A 23,209-nucleotide genomic window follows, 5' to 3' on the forward strand; every position below is an offset into this window, starting at 1 on the left:
TTGTTAGTTTGAGTAGGATTATTTAACTTTTCACTTTGTTCCTTGTACTGTTCCCAGAGTCAATTGGTAAAAAAATTAGAAAGTTTTACTATAAAGATGAATAGCTAAAATAATAAAAATATATAAAAAGGTTTTTGATATTAATAAATTTTGTTTAGATTAGTTTATAGTAGAATTGTTTTTAATAGTAGTATAAAATATAATATAACATTATAATCAAGTTTTATTATATAAAATCATCTTGTATATACTGTGATTTTGGTCATAAATTAAAATAATAAATATAAACATGAGACATAAAATTGTTAAATATAAGTAAGATTTTATAAGAATTTAGAATATAAGTTTGTGTAAGTTTAAAAGGTCAAGAATTGTGATTCAGACCAAAAGTCTGACACTCTCTAATGCCAAGCATGCTGCTAGTGTATAGTTTCCTGGCCACAAGCATGCTGGCTTTAGGGTGAACTACTGATGCATGAGTAGATGTTCTTGTCACAACATGAGTGCCTTGGAACGTTTTGACCTTTCTTTTTCAATAGAAACAAAATAAAAAATGTTTTGATTAGAAAATAAATCAATATATAAAAGATTAGGTAAAAACATATAAATAAAGCAAGATTCTTGTGGTTGTTGTCCACACTTGCATTAGACATCTGTGGTCCGTCTCTTTCTTTCCTTGCCGACACCACACCACCTATTCAGGTCCAACGAATCCTGCGGAGCTGGTCTCCGGCAGGTATGATTGTATTAATTTCCTTAAGTCTGCATCAGAGCATTCAATGAACTCATTCCTGTGCTTAAGTAATCAGAAAATGTTGACAATGGGGGCTGGCCCATGTCTCCCTTGGGAGAGTGTGGTGCTGATAACACCAAGGCCACGGGTTCGGATTAGCATTCAATGAACTCATTCCTGTGCTTAAGTAATCAGAAAATGTTGACAATGGGCGCTGGCCCATGTCTCCCTTGGGAGAGTGTGGTGCTGATAACACCAAGGCCACGGGTTCGGATCCCTATATATGGATGGCCGGTTGGCTCACTTGGGAGAGTGTGGTGCTGACAACACCAAGTCAAGGGCTAAGATCACCTTACCAGTCATCTTACTGAAAAACAAAGAAAATGTTGACAATAAAAACAGTGACTCTGAGGCACAACTGAAGCTATCAGAAATAATGAGGTCAGTAGACAGGTACCCTATTCCAGTCCAAACCTGCACCATTTGGGGCAGTTCTCTAAGGGCAGACTGAGACTTGAGTTTTGTTTTCCAAAATATCCTTCCTGGGCTTTTGGTACTTTTTAGGACAAAGTGTCATCAGAAGATCTTTTATCCTTTTATTTTGGCATCCCATGTCTAACTGGCTTCTAACCCTTCTGGGGCTCCCATTTCCAACACTGTGCTAGCCCCCTTGGACTTGGTGATAGAAGCTGGCCTCCTTAGTTCTAACCCTATGCACACTCTACATACCAATCAGCCTTCATCTTCAGATCCTTCCCATTGATGGTGGGTTCAGATGACGATCAACAAACTGATCAATACCTAAGCCAAGCAAACTTTAGCATGCTGTGTGTGAGAAATACATGTGATCTACTGGAAAGAAGTGTGGAAAGAACATGAGGTTTGGAGTAAGACACACATTCTAGCCACTGTGCTTAAGTAAGTTACTCTCTCTGAGCTCAGGTTTTCTTAGCTATAAATAATGAGAATAATGATACCAAGCCCTATGGATGCTTTAGAATTAAATAATATGTGTACATGCTTACAATGGTGTCTGACACATACCAGGTACTGAATATTCGGTTCATTTTTTTTCTATTACATTGGACCAAAGCAGTGGTGAATACGTTTCTACCACATGCATTTTAGCTTGCCAAGCACTGTTGATACAGTTAATAACCTTAGTTTCTGGCCTTACTGTGATAATCTTTTCTCCTTCAAGTGAAAGTCCTCCCTACAGCCCTACTCATGATTTTTTGCTCAGAAAAACAAAAAACAACCGTGTAGTCCCCATAAAAGACATTATTCTTTCCTTATCATCTCACTTATGCTCTACTCCATGAAAAGTGTTGTATAGAATCTCCCTCTGTTGACATCACTATAGCTAAGCTGGCAGCAGTAAAACTGTTGGCGTTTTTTCCAAAAAACACAAATTAATGTAAAAGAGAATGCAAATTTTAACAGATTAAATACCTTTTCTCTAATTGCTTTATCCTTCAAAACACTTTTGGAACTTTCCTCGTAGAACTGTCCTTAGAATAAATTCTTCCCTCACACATCTCATTAATTTATACCCACATCTTGCAAGTCAAAACTGAGACCTAGTTGAAGTGCTTTCATTTATATGTAAGGACATCACTACACAGTATCATTAATCATGTATCTTGTTTTTGGTTTTTATTTGGGGTTAGCGAAATAGATAAATCAATCATATTCACTAGACTTAAGTTTTGGTTTTCTGTTTTTGGATTTTTCTTCTTTGAGTTTTTATTGATAGGATCTAGAGTCACTTCACCAACTGATATAACTAGTTCTGGTGGAATTTTTAAAAATATAAAGGACTGAACTTAAATATTCTGATTTATTAACCTTATAACTAATAACTTATAAGATCACAATTTTTATCCCTGAAAAATTCAATTAAAAAGATAATCAAAACATGACTGCATTTTTCTTTTTACTTAAATTACTGAATGGAAAAACCAGTATAAATGTGCCCTGTTAAAAGAATACCTAAAAAATGACAATTCACTTAGGCTGGCTGGTGGCTCAGCTGGGAGAGCATGGTGCTGATAACACCAAGGTCAAGGGTTTGGATCCCCAAACTGGCCAGCCATCAAAAAAAATAAAAATTAAAAAAATTAAAAAATAAAAGATTCATCATAGCTTCCCTATAAATAGAAAACTCTCATGTGTCATCTTAAATATGATTGAATTTATATAAAACTTTAAGAATATATCCATTGGAAATATAGTTATAGCTGTATTAATTAACAAGTTACCATGATACTTCAACACTTTCTAATATCAAAATTCCATTGATATATGGACAGCCTTCAGCAGAGAAAGACCTTAACCAACCAGCCTGGCTAAATATTCTAGGAGCCTTTCAAACCTTCCCTATAGATATGCATGTTTATTCCTGCCTTCTCTGGGGGAGAAGTTTCAGGGTTGTGTACTTTCTCCCAATCTCACAGAGCCATCAGGCCACTGTAAACCACCCACCTCTTTTCCCTAAGGCAGTGCACTAAAAGGTCAGCATGTTGGATTTGTAAAACTCCTAAAAGAAAACACAGGAGAAAAGCTTTTTGACACTTGTCTTGGCAATGATTTCTCAGATATGACTCCAAAAGTACAGGCAATGAAAGCAAAAATGGACAAGTGGGACTTCATCAAACTACAATGCTTCTGCACAGCAAAGGAAACACCAACACAGTAAAAAGACAACTGACTAAATGGGAGGAAATATTTGCAAATCATATATCTGATAAAAAGTTAATATCCAAAATATATAAGGAACTTAAATCAATAGCAAAAAATTTATAAACCAATGAAAAAATGGACAAAGGACCTGAATAGACATTTCTCAAAAGATGACAAAAACCCAACAGGTATTTGAAAAGGTGTTCAACACCACTAATCATCAGAGAAATGCAAATTAAAACTACAATGAGATATCATTTCACACCTGTTAGGATGGTTATTACCAAAAAAACAAAAGATAAGTGTTGGCAAGGATGTGGAGAAATTGGAACCCTGTACACTGTTGATGGGAATGTAAATTGGTATATCCACTATGGAATCCAGTGTTGAGGATCCTCAAAAATTAAAAATAGAATTACTATATGATCCAGCAATAACACTTCTAGGTATAAATTCAAAAGAATTGAAATCAGGATCTCAAAGAGATATCTGCACTCCACTCCTATGTTCACTGCAGCATTATTCGCCAAGATACAGAAATGTATCAAATGTCCATCAACAGATGAATGGGTAAAGAAAATAAGGTATAATCATGCTATGGAATATTATTCAGCCTTAAAGAAGAAGGCAATGCTGTCATTTGCAACAACATGAATGAACCTGGAAGACATTATGTTTACTGAAGTAAGCCAGTCACAGAAGGACAAATACTGCATGACTCCACTCATATGAGGTGTCTAAAATAGTCAAACTCATAGAAGCAGAAAATAGAATGAAATTTTTAGGGGTTGGGGGGAGGAGGAAATGAGAAGGTGTTATTCAATAGGTATAAAAATTCAGTTATGCAATATGAACAAGTTCTAGAGATCGGTTGTATAACATAATAATATTGTACTGCGCACTTAAAAAGTTAAGAGGGTAGATCTCAAGTTAAGTATTCTCACAACAATCAATGAGACACAAGGAAACTTTTGGAGGTGACAGATATGTCTATTACCTTGACTGTGGCAAAGGTTTCATGGGTGTAGGCATATGTATCAGTCCATTTGTGTTGCTACAACAGACTACCTGAGACTAGGTGATTTATAAAGAAAAACAAAATTTATTGCTTATGGTTTCTGAGGCTGGGAAGCCCAAAGTCAATCTGGTGGTGGTGACAGTGACCCAGAGGTCTCACATTGCAAGATGGTGGAAGCAGAGGGAGCAGAGCAAGCAAGAGAGACATACTCCCTTCTCTTAAAGCCCTCTAACCACCTTTTTTAATCCATTCATTATGGCATAGTCCTACAATCCAATCATCTCTTCAAGGCTCCGCCTTTCAATTACCATAATAGGATTTCCCACCCTCTTAACAGTCACAGTGGGGGCTAAGTTTCTAATACATAAAACTTGGGGAACACAATCCAAGCTGCAATTAGTTTGGGGGGACATAAATTCAATACACTACAGTATAAGTTTAAACCCATCAAATTGTACACATTAAATATGTGCAATTTTTTGTATATCAATTATATCTCAATACAGTGATTTTTTAAAAATTCCATTGAGTTCATGTTTTCTTTTCTGTTTTTTTTTTTTTTTTTTTTTTTTTTTTTTTTCTTTATTTTTATTTATTTATTTTTTTTAAAAGATGACCGGTAAGGGGATCTTACCTCTTGACTTGGTGTTGTCAGCACCACGCCCAACCAGTGAGCGAACCGGCCATCCCTATGTGGGATCCGAACCTGGGGCCTTGGTGTTATCAGCACCGCACTCTCCCGAGTGAGCCACGGGCCAGCCCATCTTTTCTGTTTTAAAACATTTAGCCACTATATCTTTCATTAATCATAAAATATGAATGTATATGTGGAAAGAATTCTGACCAAAAAGGATTATCAGCATTAAAAGGGCTGACTCAACAGCACTATGGCTTCACATTACCCAGAAGAACAGATTTGAACCTTAATCTTCTAATCTGCCTGAGTCATTCGATTTTGCATTGCTTTGCAGGCACTTTTAGCTTACTTCTGAAGGTCATTCTGCTTTTGTGATTCTCCCAGCTGATTTACTATCTGCTCTGCTGATATTTTACGATATTTGCAAGTTTTGATTTATCTTAAATTCCCTGAAGTTGAAAAGATAAAACTATGACATGTCTTAAATTTTTCAGTTTGTTTACATTTTAGATATCAGTCTCTTCCAGACTTTTCACAGAGGCAACATTACTTATATCTTTTTTCTTTTTTAATGTGGCTATTTTTTCAGCTCCCTACAGCAAGTAAATGAAATTGACAAAGAAAAAGCCACATAATTTGTAATCAGCAGCAGACAATCTCACATGTTATATAGTTAGCATTAAAATGACTTCCAAGATAAAGTGAAATTGTCAAGTTTTAAGATGCAACAGTAATACATAAGGTGCAGAATATTAAGAAAATTATGAAGAAGCATCATCCTAGGAGTTGAATACTAGGAAAGACAATAAACCTAAATTGTAACAGTGGCTCTCACTGACCTTGGACAAATCACTTCATTCAATTGCCATCTTAGTTCCTCTCTTTAAAATGATTATAATAATACTGATGTCTTTGTTGGTATGCTGCAAGAACTACCCAACTGTTAAGTTGTAAGGCACTGAGGAAATTCAAACTGCTACAAAAACAATGAGTGCCCACTATCATATAAACATGATAGAAAACTATGCTCGTTTTTCCTATATCAGTTTGTTTATATTGTGATCATTGCCTGAGGACTTCTGACAATAGAGCTGCCTAAAGGAAACAGGATATGGGAAAGCATGACCAGACTATCCATTTCTGAAACTCCTTCCTAAAAATATTATCACTCTTCCTCTGGAATACATTAATCATATGCCACTTACTCTCTAGAAATAGAAATAAAAATATGTCCTCTACCTCTCATAACTATTAGGGAAACATTTTAAATTTCCCTTGGACAGTATTATGAAATATTTCCTTCAAGGTACATTTAATTTATAAGCTCCTTGAAGACAGACAAAATGTGATATGTGTCTTAAAAGAGGTATAATGAAAATCAAAGGGAGTTCCTAAAATGGGTAAGTTCATTTTGGAAAGCAAATTTAGCTAAAAAAAAAAAAAAAATGCAATAGTTAGCATATATTGAGATTTAACTACCAGCAGATACTGTGATTCACACTTATTATCTTATTAATTTAATCCTTACAACAACCCTATGAGGTTGTTTCTATTATTATCTTCATTTTACAGAAGAGGAAACTATAGAAAACAGCTAGAGGCTTTTGAACAAGGCACTCTGCCCAAAAGATGTTCCTTTCCCATCCAAAGACAGGATTTGGGGGGTGGGGGGAGACAGGAAGAGTAAGCTCTCACATGACCTAGAACTATGTTGTCCAATATGGTAGCCCAAGCCATAAAGTGTCTATTGAGCACTCGAAATGTGGCTGGTCCTAATGGAGATGGGCTATTAGTATAAAATGCATACTCTACCATTTCTAGATTTCAAAGATTTAGTACCCCCCCAAAAAGAGCATATCTCATTAATAATTTTATATTGATTTGATGCTGAATTGATATATATATATTTTTTCTTCTAAAAGATGACCAGTAAAGGGATCTTAACCCTTTACTTGGTGTTATCAGCACCACACTCTCCTGAGTGAGCCATGGGCTGGCCCGAATTGATAATATTTTTGATACAGTGGGTTAAATAATGTATGTTATAAAATTTTTTTTTCTTCTAAAAGATGACCAGTAAAGGGATCTTAACCCTTTACTTGGTGTTATCAGCACCACACTCTCCTGAGTGAGCCACGGGCTGGCCCGAATTGATAATATTTTTGATACAGTGGGTTAAATAATGTATGTTATAAAATTAATTTCACCTGTTTTTGTTTGGTTTTCTACTTTGTTAATGTGGCCACTAGAAAATTTTAAATTACATATATGGCTTACATTATATTTCTACTGAACAGCACTGGTATAGAGTGGTAGTGAAGGAAGGAATTATCAACCAAAAAATAAATAAATACCATCAACGGTAATCTTCTACAGTAGTGTGCAATCAGGAAGTGAATGCCATATATAAGAAAGAAAAAGGTGTCACCTTACACTTTATAAAAAATCCTCTTAGGAAGAATACAAAACAGAACAAAAACAAAAGTACCTCTCTGGGCCTAGAATCAATTACACCCTAGTAGAAAGAAGTACATCCAGTGCCCAGGTCTTGGTTTCTGGTGTTATCCTCCTCGGAAAAATGGTAGAGGCAGAGAACATACAAGATGAGCCAGGAACATCTTACTGCACCAGAAAGTAAGGTGGTGCTCAAAAAACACAATGGGGGTATGTAAAAGAGACACAGAAGCCAAGTGAAAGAGCCCCCAGTCGCCAAAGGTGGAACAATTTGGAGTAACAAAATAAACAACATAATGTTGGATTATAACCAAAGTATAAAGTAAATAACCACGAGTCCATACTAATATAACTAAGTGACCGAATAAATCAATAAATGGGGGAGAATAAACAAATCTCTCACACAAAAGAATTCTGCGGCTCAAAGTAGTGGAGCATAAATAACTCCCCACCTCTTAAGTGTAGACGGCACGTACTGATTTCCTTCCATAGAGAAAAGTATGGAAAGTGAGAAAAAAGAGTAACTTTACAGTGGAAAAACCTGACAAACACTACCTCAGGCATGTGATGAAGCTTAACATCACCAGTGGTAATTATCAGTGATGAGTTATGTTGATAGCACATTCCCTTAAAATTATACGATGAAATCAGCACTTTATCTCTATGGTCTTCCCCCTAAAAAATCCATAACCCCAGTGTAATTATAAAAAAAATCAGACAAACCCAAATTGAGAGATTTTCTATAAAACCTACCAGTACTCTGTAAGACCATCAAGATCAGCAATAACAAGAAAAGTCTGAGAAATTGTCACAGGAGCCTAAAGAGACACCATGACTCAATGTAATATGGAATCCTGGATGTATTCTGGGACAGAAAAAGAACATTAGGTAAAAACTAAAGAATAAAGTATGAATTTCAGTTAATAATAATGAATATTGGCTCATTAGTTGTGACAAATGTATCACACTAATGTAAGATCTTAACAACAGGTCACCTGGCCGGTCAGCTGCCAAAAAAAACAGGTCAAACTAGGCAAAGTATGGAGAACTCGCTGTACTGTCTGTAACTTTTTTGTAAATCTGAAACTTCTAAAATAAAAAGTGTATTTTTAAAAAAAAAAAAAAAAAACCTCCTCTGTTTTGAAATCTTTCAAGTCTGCTGGAATCTTTATTCCCTGGCCAAAGTCCTCTCTAACCTTTATATTCAGGGCGGTCACCTAGCACTTGCCAGCAATACAGAATCTCAGGCCCATCCCAGACATATTAGGGTTCTTAGAGAAACAGAACCAATAGAAAGAGAGAGAAAGAAAAGTATTGGCTCACACAATGTAGGCCGGCAAGCTCCAGATCCAGGAGACCCAATGGTGAAAATGAAGTTTGAAGACAGTCTGCTGGAGAATTCCCCCTTGCTTGGTGAGGGCTGGACTTTTTGTTCTAGTCTGACCTTCAACTGATTGAATGAGGCCCACCCACATAATGAAGGGCAACCAGCTTTACCCAAAGTTGACAAATTAAAGTGTTAACCTCAGGCTGGCTGGTTAGCTCAGTTAAGTGCTAATCACATCCCAAAACACCCTCTAGAATGTAAATTAGTACAGCAATTATGGAAAATAGTATGGAGATTCCTCAAAAAATTAAAAATACATCTCCCACATGACCCAGCAATACCACTACTTGGAATATATCCAAAGGAAACAAAATCAGTTATGTTGAAGAGATATCTGCACACCCATGTTTATTACTATTCACAATAGCCAAGATATGGAATCAACCTAAGTGTCCATCAACATATGAATGGATAAGAAAATGTATATTTACACAATGGAATACTATTCCACCATAAAAAAAGAATGAAATCCTGTCATTTACAGCAACATGGATGGAACTGGAAGTCATTTTGTTAAGTGAAGTGAGCTAGGCACAGAAAGACAAATACCACATGATCTCACTCATTTGTGGAAACTATAAAAGCTTATCTCACAGAAGTTAAGAGTAGATTTGCAGTTGCCTGAGGCTGGGAAGGAAAGATGGTGAGAGGTTGGTCAATGGGTACAAGGTTACAGATAGGAAGAATTAGCACCAGTGTTGCAATGCATAGTGAGGTGACTATGGTTAACAATAACGTATATTTCAAATTAGCCAGAGGATTTTGGAAATTCTGCGAATTACATGTATTGAAACATCAAATTGTACCCCATAAATATGTAGTTATTGTGTCAATAACTTTTTTTTAAAAACACCCTCCAAGTTGACACATAAAACTATCACACTAGACCTTCTGAATCTGAATCTACATTTTAAAAGGACCCACCAGGAGATCATGTGTGAGTAGCATTTTCTCTACAACCCTCAGAGTTTGAAATCTATATGGTAATTTCAGTAGCTCAGAAACAAGGTTTGATTTGCTTTTTTTTTTTTTTAAAGATGACCGGTAAGGGGATCTTAACCCTTGACTTGGTGTTCTCAGCACCACGCTCACCCAGTGAGCTAACCGGCCATCCCTATATGGTATCCGAACCCATGGCCTTGGTGTTATCAGCACCGCACTCTCCCGAGCGAGCCACGGGCCGGCCCTGATTTGCTTTTTTAAGTTGAAAACCTTCTTAGCATTTACTGATCCAGAGGCTAGGATGACTTCAGAATCATCCCCTTCCCTTCTGGACTCCCACATGGACCTCACCAAGTCTCTTAATCCGGTTTACTGAATTCTTGGCTTGTAAATCTTCCCCGTCTACACTGAACTCTCCGAGTGCATGGACATCTTATTTTTCCGTCTCTCTCCACAGATATAACCTTTATTACCCATAATAGCTGCCGAACTGAACCCTGTGGTCAGGACAGCGGCTCCAGATCCGCCTGGCCAAGGCAAGCGGGTACATTTTCCTAATTCCTCTTTCCCCTAGTCAGCAAACGCTAGAAAATCTGTCCGAATTAGACCTGTGAGGATAAAACAGACTTACATACATCAGAGGATTCTATAGGTTGAACCATATGAAACTACCTACAGTGGATTATTTTTACCTCTAAAATCGACAATTTCATAGGACTCAACATATTTCCATTTACTGTTTTTCCACCTCAAAAGCCATTTTAAGGACAGTATGCTGGCACGGGGTAGACAGCACAAAGGTTGCTAAGTCATGGCAATTTACTACTGACAACTGAACGTCAAAAACACATCCACGTCCCCAGGCTGGTGGAAGCCCCCTCCCCCCGCCCCCCATTTATGCGCGATTCAACTCCCCACTGCCAGCCTCCAGCCTCCCACTCATCCTCGCGCCGGAGGGGCGACCCCAGCGCTTTACAAAGGGACGCAAGAGCGGGAAACGTTCCCAAGAACACAAGCGACCCGGCACGGGTAGAGCCCGCAGGGCGGGCTAAGCAGAGCCGACCACCCCCCGCAGGCCAGAGCTCCCTAAACCGGCTCTCCCGAAGCCGGTTCTCCTCTCCTCACCCGCGCCAGAGCTGCCCGAACCTAAGATGGCGGCAGGCGGAGTCGGCGCGGCCGCGCTGGGCGGGGCCTCGGTGATACGACGTGGCCGAGGGCGGTGCTAGCGCCCTCGCCCCGCCTGCTCGGCCCCGAGCCCCCGGCTGTCGGGTGGGAGGGCTTCGCTCTGCCAGGTACGCGCACACCTGCTCCCCGTAGGCGAAATGAAGTCCCCGGATCCACGCCGGGCCCTGAACGATGGCGAGGACAGCACGGACAGCACGCCTCTCCTGCGGAGCGCCCCGCGGGCCGAAGCCGGTGAATGGCGGGGCCGTCAAGGGGCTTTGGGCGGGGGGCGGTCCTTAGGCGGGCGGTGGTCCCAGGGCGGACGTGGCCAGGGTACCCGTACCTTGGGCCGGCGGGGCCGAAGCTACTCAGCCCAGAGGGGACTCGAGGAGGGGAAGCCCATTCAGGACCCCACTCAGCCCGCCTGCCCCGGTGCTCAGAAGCCCCGGAGGGGCCCCAGGGGCAGAGCGGAGACCGCGGTGCAGGGCCCGGGGCTCGGGCGGGGCCTCGGCAGCTGCAGTCCCGTGGGGCCAGGGCAGGGACCAGCTGTGTACTGCCGGTGCTGGGCTCGAGGTTGTTTTCGGTCGTGCTGAGCTGGGTACCCCGTGGAAGAACGAATTAGGGAAGAACCTTCAAATCAATGGCCAAGGGCCGGGCGGAGCACCGGGTGTAAGAGCGAACTGGGGGAGAAACCTGCAAATCAGTAGGCAAAAGGCGAAGCGGAGCCGCCAGCTCTTCTTCCCTGTCACCGCCAGGTTTCTGCAGCTGCATATCCGCCAGCATGTGATCTGGCAGCTCCTTGGGCGGGGACAAAAAGGACTGGGGTTAGCATTTGTGAGTTTCCAGACGGCAATTATTGCACAACCCATGGAATATCTTGACATTGTGCAGTAAAAGACTAAAAATATTGCAGACACCCCACCCCACCCCACCCCCACCCCACCCCGTGTAGCAGTCTACGGTTTAAGTCAACAAACAGTTCGGTTATCCTCAAGATATCTATAGAGCTCTAAGGTAATTTGCCAAAGGTCTTGAAACAAATCAAAAAGAACATACAGTGTACTTCACAAAGCATCTTCCCTGAATTTGGGGAAATTAACATATTTTGATATTTGACACTTTTGTAATATAGCTTCTTTAAAAGTAATGAAAACTAAACAAATCAGTTTGCATGCATTGAAAGATATGTGTGTGAGAAAGAGTTGAGTTGGATATTTGACTTTTGCTGACCGAGAACAGTACAGTTTTCTGTGGTATCTTTGTTTTTGATGTTACCAGATGGTGGCAGTAGAGGTGGCAATGTTATAGCTCCATCCCGCAGCTAGTAGCTTATTTTAGTCAAAGCTAAATATAAATACATACTGTACTGTGGTGATGTTTTACCTGGAAGTCGGATTTAGTTCTATAAACTGATATTTTTCTGTGGCTCATAGCATTAGAATTCTGTAATCTCCCTGTGTAAAATAATCTAGTATAGAAGTACAGAAGCAAATGTCATGATAAAGATATTCTCTAGAGACTACTATATTCTTTTGCAGTTGGAAAATAAATATATATATAATGGAAATTTAGTTCAAATGTTAAACATCATTAATTGTTGGGAAAATGGAGATTAAAACCACACATCATATACCCATTGGAATGGCTAAAACAAAAAAGACTGAGAATACCAAATGTTAGCAGAGGTATATAATTACTAGAACTCTTGTAGCTTGCTAGTAACAGTGTAAAATGGTACAACTGCTTTAGAAAACTTTGGGGCAATTTCTTTTAGAGTTAAACATACACTCCCATACAACCGCACAATGTTTATAGCAGCCTTATTCATAATAGTCAGAAACTGGAAACAACCTAGATAACCATCAACTGGTGAATGGATAAACAAATTGTGGTATCAGCACCGCACTCTACCTTTTTTTTTTTTAAAAGATGACCGGTAAGGGGATCTCAACCCTTGGCTTGGTGTTGTCAGCACCACGCTCAGCCAGTGAGCAAACCGGCCATCCCTATATAGGATCCGAACCCATGGCCTTGGTGTTATCAGCACCGCACTCTACCGAGTGAGCCACGGGCCGGCCCTAACAAATTGTGGTATATCCATACAACAGAATACTACTCAGCAGTAAAAAAGAACAAACTATTGATACACACAACACCATGGCTAAATCTCAAAAACATGCTGAGCAAAAGAAGCCACCATATTAGTGTATGATTCCTTCGATATGAAGTTCTGGAACAGGCAAAACTAATATATAATAACAGAAAGCAGATCAGTGATTGCCTGAAAGCTCCAAGCATTAAGGAATTGATTGCAAAGAGGCACTAGAATACTTTCTGGGGTAATAGAAAAGTTCTACATCTTGATCTTGATTGGAATGGACAGATGTGTACAGTTTTCACGTAAATTATACTTCAATAAAATTAATTGAAAAAGAAAAAAATTAGCTCATAGCATCACTTAAAAACAATCCCTGCTTGATTCATGGGTTGAGTGTATAGATTTTATGATACTAGCACTGTTCTTTCAGGCTTGAGGTGGCCGCCTTCATTATAGCCATTTCTCTTCTTATTTTCACTCTTTACATACCCACTGAAGAGCAAGTAAAGTAGAAATAGGAGCAACACACTTTTTTGCTATTTAAAATATGATAAAGATTTTATATAGAAGGAGCCTACAGTTATAGGTTATTGCATCGGTCAACAATATTTTAAATCAAGCTGTGTGTCTGGGGTATTGTGAGCAGGACAAGATGGAGCACCAGAAAAAAAGAGATAGAAAAGACAAAGATGGGTATAACAACTTTATAGAAGGCTACAGGGGTCATCTCATTTACCTCTCGGTGGTGCCCCTGTCCCATGTTTAGAAATAATATCCACCATGTATGATCTCAACAGAGGAAACAAGATGACCCTTAGATATATTTTTTAAAGATTAAATTATGTTTTATATATTCAGTTCACACATTTAAGAAGGTGTGTGTTTAAAAATGAAAAGTTTCCATCCATCCAGACTTACTTTTTAAAAGTTTTGATGCCTTAAGGAGTAAATCTTTAGCAGTCCTTAAAACTTCCCTTTTCATATGTTTAGATGCATTTTATTTATCTTTTATGTCTGCTTCTGGAACAAACCAATATGAAATTAGCTGTACCTTATATATGCTTAAGTATATAGTTTTGTTTTTCAGGAGGGAAAGGCTGATAAAATGTCATGGTTATAAAATTTTATAGAAGTAAAAAGACCTTAGAGATACTATCTAGTGGAGCATCATTTACATGCAGGCAACTGAGTGCCAGAGAGGTTAAGTGCACAAGATTGCACACAGTGGTATTAAGGACTAGCCTCAGAGTTCTCCTGGGTTTTAGTCCTATCCTCTTTCCTCAACACACAACACTGGCCAACTTGTGTTATATTTTAGAAATTACTATTTGCAAAATGTTTTGTCATTTTTACTTGATTATTCACAAATTTGGAAGTTCCCCACCCCACCATGAATAAGGGTACATGGTTTTAATTATGCACAGTGCTTCTTTATTAAAAGCTAAAATTAGGATATGTTTCTTCAAGTATTAAGAATTAATACCTCTCAGTTTAGTATAATATGACAGAATTCTCAGCAACCCAACTATGATTTTCTCCCAAGCATTTGCTTTTACTGAGCCCTCTGGAATTCAGAGATGCACACCAAAATGATAGGGGAAGACTGGCTCAATGCTGATAAACAGCTGGAAGTCTGTAGGTTTTTCTGCCTAATTTAAGTAGGAGGAAGGGAGGGAATTAGGCATGGAAGGGCAAAGCTTGCCCTCCCATACATAAAAATTCTTCATTCATCATACTTTCCTCCAGTTGAAGGTTTACTTTCATATAAGTCTCTCTCTTGTATTTGATTAAGTATATCTTCAAAATACAGTTGTACCAAAGATGTACTCATTCATGTTAGGAGAAATCAGCTTTAGGGCTTCTAAGACATTTCTTTGTGTCTAAAGACAGAGCATAGATCTGGAGCAGAGTGCTTAATTACCAATCCCAGCTTCACTGACTAGTTTTGTGAGCTTTAGCATGTTACCTAATCTCTCTGTGCTTTCCTCATCTGTAAGTCAGGGAAAATAATATACCTAATTATAGGGTTATTGTGAGAATTAAATGAGCAAAGAGAAAGTGCTTAAAATAGAGTTTGGCACATGGTGTTACTTGCTATTATTATATCATCATCACCATCATCATCATCAATGAAGACCATTTGGAGTTTGCATTCCTCAGAGAAGCTGGGCACTGAAAAATGAAGGCCTCATTCTTCACTGTCACACTGTATTGGAACTTGTGATTTTCTAACTTATAATAGTAATAACTCATGCATCCTGTGCTTTGTTTTCATTGATTTTTGTGTGTGTGTGTGTGGCTGGCCATCAGGGGGAACAGAACCCTTGACCTTGGTGTTACAAGGCCACACTGTAACCATGAACCAACCAGACAGCCCTTTTCTTTTTGATTTTGTTTTTGGTGGGAGTGGGGGCGAGGTGTTGCCTCTTGTGTTAGGTGGGGGCTGGAAGATTTACATTCATATATATGAATATAGTCTTAAATATGAGGTATGGAATGCTGGTAGAGAACAGCCGTACTACAGAATGAAAGAAAGTGGCTTTGGGTCATGTTGTGTTAGTCAATGTTAATATTGAAGTAACTGGGTCCATTGTGATGGAATTTGGCATTTTCACATAAATGGGTGTTAATTTGGGATCTATATAAGGATTTATCAGGAATTAATTACCCATAGGCAAGGTGAGACTAGTTGAATATTGCCCTTTTTAAAAGCAAAACTTACATTTTATCCATTTTAGATAGGACATCTTTGTTTAATGCAATACCCTGGCCAAGGGGGCTCACTAGGTCCAGTGCTCACCTTCCTCTAGAGAAAGTATCGTCTTTGCACAGGTCAGTGCCTGTCTCAATGGATTCCTGACATCATTCTCAGGCCCTCACTGCTCAGTACTTCATTGCTCCTGAACCAGGCCCTCTCTTCCCCACTGCCAAACCTTTCTGCAGTGAATAAATGCCAAGACATCCTTGGATTTTCATCAGCCTTCCCTCACCACCTGCACCTCCTTGCTTCACCAGAAACCTGGCCTTCTGGGGATAACTCTCCCACTCCCCACCGCTCTCTCAAGGTGTGATTATTTTCTCATACCTTACACAAATCGATCAGGTTGAAGACTCCTTTATCCACATAGATGCTTCCAGACAATGACCCCACCACCCTCAATTTCTTTGGGCTAGATCACCTTTCTGCTACATCGTCGCTATCATGTACCCACCTCCCACATTTTGCCTCATTCATCAGAGGCTCTGCCTCCTGACTCACCTCCATCTTCTACACTCCAGTTCTTGCCATAATCCTTGGTGACTTTCCGTCTAACACATGTCCCCTCAGCTCTCTGGACTCCTGCATGTCTAATGATTTCGTTCCCTCCTTCAATCTTCCTTGTACCTTGCCTTCTCCCCTAACTGCTTTAACTACAACTAGGCATCCTTCCTTTTTGCCTCTATAACTACCCTGCTTTGACGACTCTCCTACTTCGTCTAGGCCTTCATTTTTTTATGGAAAAGTTCACACATACAAAATAATAGAAGTGTATAATGAATAAGCACCCAGCTTAAACAGTTGTCAACTCATGGCCAGTCTTGTTTCATTTATTTTTATGCTCATACACGATTATTTTGAAACAGATCCCAGATACCATGTCATTTCATATATAAATGTTTCAGTATGTATCTCTAAAAGATAAGAAATCTTTAAACAACTACAGGACCATTATGACAACACATAAAAATGATCCTTATCAAATACCCAGTCAGTATTCATATTTCCCCAGTTATGTTATAATCTTTTTCAAATCAGGATCTCAGTAATGTCCATGTCTTCCAAATGATTGAAATATTTCTTGTCTCTTTTAATCTGTAGGTTCCCCCATTCCTCTCTTTTCTTTTTCCTTGCAATTTTCATCCCTGTGTTGTCATTTAACATATTCTTCTGGGCCGGCCCAGTGGCGCACTGCTACAGTGCGCCGCTTGGGAGTGCGGTGGCGCTCCCGCCGAGGGTTCGGATCCCACATACAGACCGGTTCCCGCTCACTGGCTGAGCGAGGTGCGGGAGCAACACCGAGGGTTGCGATCCCGTTGCCGGTCCCGGTCCGGTACGGGCGCGACACTGAGGGTTGCGATCCGTTGCCAGACACGAAAAAAGACAAAAAGGAAAAAAAAAAAAAACATATTCTTCTATCCCTTATGTTTACTGTAAATTGGTAGATCTAGATGTTTCATTGGATTATGATTCTACAAGGGGTCTTTTAAAAGTTCATGGAAGTAGGGCTGGCCCGGTGGTGCACTGGATAGTGCGCCGCTTGGGAAGCGCGGCGGCGCTCCCGCCCGAGGGTTCGGATCCCGCATACGGACCGGTTCCTGCTCACTGGCTGAGCGAGGCGCGGGGGCAACGCCGAGGGTTGCGATCCCGTTGCCGGTCCCCAGTCCGGTACGGGGGCAACACTGAGGGTTGCGATCCGTTGCCGGACACGGAAAAAGACAAAAAGACAAAAAAAAAAAAAAAGTTCATAGAAGTATTCGTGCTGTCTTTCAATTCTATTTTTCCATGAACTTTTTGAGGTATCTGTCTGTCTTATCTATTGTCAAGAGTACTTCAAAGGTGGGATTGTGTCCTTCCATCAGGAGACACCTCTCTACTTATAACCTATGAAAATGTTTGTGTACCAGCTCTCCCAGACACAGCTCTACAGCACTAGAGATATACAGCAGTGAACAAAACAGCAAAAGCTCCCACATATCCAAGTGTACTTTTCTAAACCATTCACCTTCTCCATTTTACTTTCTTCTTGGGTTATAATCACAGCTCAACACTATTTTCTTGCCAATCCTCTAAATTCCCTTTCCCTCCGTTTTGTTGTCATCACACCCATCTCAGTGTCAGCCATCTGCTTTCTGGTTCCTCCAAACTATTCTGCCTCCCTTTTTATTTATTTATTTATTTTTATCATTGTGGTACATTCACTTCTTTCCCTTTTTACTCTGGGCCCTTTAAGCATGATAACTACTGAGCAACTGTCACAGATGCTGCAACTGTCATAGATTCTGCAGATCTGCTTCTGGATTCTTAAATACAGTTCACTTAGGAGAGGCTTAAGTATTAATCATGGCTTCTGATTCAAAACCAGCCTCCGAGGATACTCATCAAGGTAAGAAATGTATCAAGAGGGATTTTGTACCCTGTCTTAGCAGTAAAAGGGGTTTTTGTTTTTTGGTTTTTTTGGTTTGTTTTGCTATGCTACATTTACAGTCAGATAGCTACTAACTCATGATCGGTGTTTTGTACCCTGTCTTAGCAGTAAAAGGGGTTTTTGTTTTTTGGGTTTTTTTTTGGTTTGTTTTGCTATGCTACATTTACAGTCAGATAGCTACTAACTCATGATCGGTAATACATATGCTATGTCACTGTACTTACTGACCATGTTTTAGATAGTTTTTCAGGAATAGTGATGCCATTAAACCTCCTGACCTGTTTCTCTCATGCCACATCTTTGCTGGCTGACATGGAATAGGGTTCAGTTTGACTCTGGAATGGAGGCTTTCCTGAGCAAAACTGATAAAGCTATTATGTCAGTAATAAACTGTCTTACCGTTCGGGCTGTCATGTGTTAAATTTTTACCAAAACCACAGATACGGGGAACAAATACTCTGATAAATGTATTTAGATTTGATTAACCTGAGAAAATTCTCAGAAAAATATTCATGATTCATTTGTCTGTGTACTTCTAAAAAGTAACCTTTTTCATGGTTTAGATGATATCATCTAATTTATTCTTTTAATTAAAGTTTTCCTCCAATCTTTATTTCAGCTCCAGTGTGCTGCTCTGCTCGTTACAACTTAGCAGTTTTGGCCTTTTTTGGTTTCTTCGTTCTCTATGCATTACGAGTGAATCTGAGTGTTGCATTAGTGGATATGGTAGATTCAAATACAACTTCAGAAGATAATAGAACTTCTAACGAGTGTGCAGAGCATTCTGCTCCCATAAAAGTTCTTCGTAATCAAACAGTAAGTGCTATTTTTTAAGCCAACTAACTTAATTAACCCTAAAATACTTCCAAGTAAAAATATTAAAAGGTCTTTCTTCATCCTACAGAAACCACAAATTCTTTATGTATACTCTAAATCTCTTTGCGTTTTCCCAAGAACTAGTTGGACAATAACTTATAACTGTAGCTACTGCTACTATGCACCTTGATCCATTTGAACAGTAGTTCTTGTTTCCTCTATAAACATACCATCCTTGTAGACAATTTGGAAAAACCTGTTTGGCATATCAGATAACTGGATTGTTTTAAGTGTTGCTAAATAGTTTTTATAGGACTATTATTTAATAACTGTTTCACTTATAGGATTACTGTTGCAGGAAGAGTTTAGGTAATTTCAACTGCAGGATGAAAAATAAGAACTGGACAATTTCTTAGGATGTTCTTTTCCAAATTTATACTTGCCTAATCTAAGCTACTTAATTACTTAATTACTTGCCTAATCTAAGCTACTTAATTACTAATCTAAGCTACTTGTTTTGCCTGCCTCATGATAGGGTGGAACTGATACATGTGCACTCATAATTTCTTTAGAACTAAGTTTTATATACTTTAAATATTTTACTTATCACACAGAGAGACAGTACAGGGAGAAAAGGCTGGTATACTATTTGTGAGTATATGTTCATCCATTTTCAGTGCTCACAAAAAAGCCAGATCACACTTGGGTGAGTCTTCTCTGCCATTTACAAACAGAAGCACTCAAGCAGAGAAGAAGCACTAAACAAGCACCCGGACAAAATAATGACTTATCAAAAGTCTTTATATTTGACTTAATATTGTTGCTGAATAACATATTTGGGTATACATCACCCACTTTCTCCACTCCAACCTAGGAGCTTCAGTGGCTGAACCATTCATGAAGTTCTAGACAATTAGTTAATTAGGGGTTTCCTTTCTGTCTTTCCCTTTGGAAGGTGCTTTTGTTCACCTAGCTACTTACCTTCATCAGCCTTATTTCAGCAATAAAAACAAATCCTGGAATGGTTCTTGACATGTTGGCTCAGTTATACAGCTACATACATTAAAGATGTCAGATATTTAGATCAGTCATGAAATCTTCATTAGTATCTTACTTTGTGCTGCTGCTAATTAAAAGACAGGTCCTGCTCATGTGAAGTTTATGGCTTGGTTTAAATTCTTGCTCTTTTATAGTGTCCATATCCATGTTCAAGTGCTTGGTCTGAAATGGGGAGATATTAATTATCTACATTTGTGCATGCTAACAGCTCACATTAGGTGAACACTTACTGTGTATCAGGCCTTATTTTATGTGCCTTTTTCATTTAATTTTCTGGGTTTACACATCCACTAAGTAAAAGAGCTAAGCTTAAATCCAGGCCTGGTTCCAAAGCCTGGCTCAAGCACTGTAGCATCTGTTTAATAGCTTTCTGGATTAAGCCTGTGGCTCTTTTTTGAGGCTTCTTGGTCATGGGTATTACAAAACTTCTACAGCTCATCCTGTGGTCAAGGTTCATAAAATAGCTAGCTTTCTTGAAGTTTATAACTTTCAATTCTTTTTCTTTCACTTCTAGAAATTGTATGTCTGTATTGTGGTAACTTACCCATCTACTAGAAAGTTTACATGTTCTTCAATCCAAAACAGTGATTCAGAATTTCATTTTTATGTATTTACATGCCAGTAAGATAAGGGAGCTGTTTAGTCAAGGTCTTAAAGGATTGCCTTTTTCCTCCTTTTTGTAGGGTAAAAGGTATCAATGGGATGCAGAAACTCAAGGATGGATTCTCGGTTCTTTTTTTTATGGCTACATCATCACACAGATTCCTGGAGGATATATTGCCAGCAAAGTAGGGGGGAAACTGCTGCTAGGATTTGGGGTCCTTGGCACCGCTATCTTCACCCTGTTCACTCCCCTTGCTGCAGATTTAGGAGTTGGACCTCTCATTGTACTCAGAGCACTAGAAGGACTAGGAGAGGTAATTTTTTTTCTCTTTTGTTTTACTTCTCACCCTATATCTCTTTCTATTCTTTTTAAAGATATCGTTCTTTGATATGATTGTGAACCAAAAATTGACATTGGATGATAACAGGGGGTTATTTTTTAATTAGAGAAAGGATTAACTCAAAAATAACCTGAGTAGATTTTGTTTGTGGTCAATGAGGTCTCAAGTAGGAGTACCCCAAAATTGGAAGCTTTACTCAAAAACTAGAGAAAACACTTTGCAGGGAAGACTTCACAGATCCTACTTTAACGGATAAGAAAATGAACTGCTATTAAAACGGTTACGATAGGCCATCCTGACCTCTTATACTTTTGCCACAGTTTATTTCTGCTTTATCATTGTTGCCCAGATATAAAAAATGTTTTACACAATAGACTGATGAATTTCTTTGTTTTACTTTTAAATTTGTTGTTATTCACTTGCTGTTATTCATCTTTATCATTTGTTCTTTTCTTTTTTCTGGTCCCGTAACTTAGAGACAAATAATTTATGATTTTGTATAACTACCTCATCTAGTTCTATGGATCCTCTGGCCTTTCTGTTGTTTTTAGAATTGTTATCACTAATTTTTATCTCTTTTTTTCCCGTCCTCCTCCTAAGGTTTTTATCATTTAAAAAATTTTTAATTTCTCTTTCTTTCCACTTCTCTTTTGTATTTCATCATACGTACCTCCATCTTTAAATGATGGTCTCTTTTCTTTCATAACTTTGAACTTCTACCTGTGAAAACCAGACATAGGTGTATTTTGCTCTCTTGCACTTTTTAATTCAAGCAAAATGGTGGCTTCTGGGTTTGATGTAGTACATAAAGGTTATTTTAAGTATCATCATATCATGCTATGTTGGGAAGAACACTGGACCGAGGTTAGAAAATCAGAGTTTGAATAACAGCTGCACTATATCTAACAGTGAAACTATAAGTGAGTCCTAACCTCTAAACTTCAGTTCCATCATTTTCAAAATTGGGACTAAAATATCTGCCTTGTCCTCAGTCACAGGATAGATATAAAGCTAGATATAAAGCTCACATGTGATAAGGATTACTAGAATACTTTGGAAATTGCTAAGTAATATTTAAATTTAAAGTTTTATCATTCATTTCTTATTTTGTCCTTATCAATAGAGGTCTATTAAATAAACACTTCCTGGTTATAAAATAAAAATTACTTCTCTATTACCAGGTTCCTCTTCTCCTTACGTAAGTAAAATATACTTAATCGTGGTATATTTTCTCTGAGCCAGGTATTGAATCTCCTGGCTGAATGTATTCCCATATTTTAGCTTCCTATTTATGCCACTAAATTAATATTATGGTATATTGCTTGTATTACTACTGCTATCTCAGGGGACTATTTTATTTCTAAATAGAATTTAAGTTGTGTTAATACTTAGGTTCTCTTATCTTTCTTCATTCCTCCAATATGCATTTGTGATGTTATGATGTAGAGATACTGGTTTTTGTCCACAGTTCCTGGCTCCTAACTCCCATAGCCCTTGTTATTTCCTAAGTGTCTAAAACAATAAGTATATCTTTTGTTAAAATATTTGACCTTTTGTCCTTGGTTCCTGAAGCAGCCTCAGAACAGCTTCAGAGCGATAATGGTGAAAAGCAGTCTTTTTTTTTTTTTTGTAAAAGATGACCGGTAAGGGGATCTTAACCCTTGACTTGGTGTTGTCAGCACCACGCCCAGCCAGTGAGCGAACCGGCCATCCCTATATGGGATCCGAACCCGGGGCCTTGGTGTTATCAGCACCGCACTCTCCCGAGTGAGCCACTGGGCCGGCCCTGAAAAGCAGTCTTTTGTTATAATGTTCCGGTAGTGTAGGCCTCAGAAGTGGGCCTCAGAAAACAGAATCTCTCTCTGACCTTCTCCTGACCTCCTTTCTCTTTCTCATTTGAGAGATTCTCAAACAGAATCTCTCTCTGACCTGCTTCTTTTTCTCATTAGGCCATAGAAACCAAAAATAGGTCCAGTTAGCTCAGTTGGTTAGAGTGCAGCATTATAACACCAAAGTAATGGGTTCAGATCCCCATATCAGCCAGCCACCAAAAAAGAGAAGAAACTAAAAACATACTTCACTCTTCCCC

At 38.8% G+C, this 23,209-nt stretch overlaps 1 protein-coding gene across 2 annotated transcripts in view; it reads left to right on the forward strand.

The window, feature by feature from the left end:
- Nucleotides 1–10,959: 10,959 nt before the first annotated feature.
- The window catches only part of SLC17A5 (solute carrier family 17 (acidic sugar transporter), member 5), a 47,970-nt gene continuing 35,720 nt past the window's right edge, over nt 10,960–23,209 (forward strand). Inside the window, exons 1-3 of one of the 2 annotated variants that reach the window (XM_008578893.1) lie at nt 10,960–11,269; nt 18,921–19,117; nt 20,860–21,093. In XM_008578893.1, the coding sequence (XP_008577115.1) occupies nt 11,176–11,269; nt 18,921–19,117; nt 20,860–21,093 (525 nt within the window). In that variant the 5' untranslated portion in view covers nt 10,960–11,175. The remainder of the gene's footprint in view (nt 11,270–18,920; nt 19,118–20,859; nt 21,094–23,209) is intronic. The other variant, XM_008578894.1, reaches the window with a different exon arrangement.

This window comes from Galeopterus variegatus, unplaced genomic scaffold (genome assembly GCF_000696425.1).
Source record: "Galeopterus variegatus unplaced genomic scaffold, G_variegatus-3.0.2 Scaffold1779, whole genome shotgun sequence".
Lineage (NCBI taxonomy): Eukaryota > Metazoa > Chordata > Mammalia > Dermoptera > Cynocephalidae > Galeopterus > Galeopterus variegatus.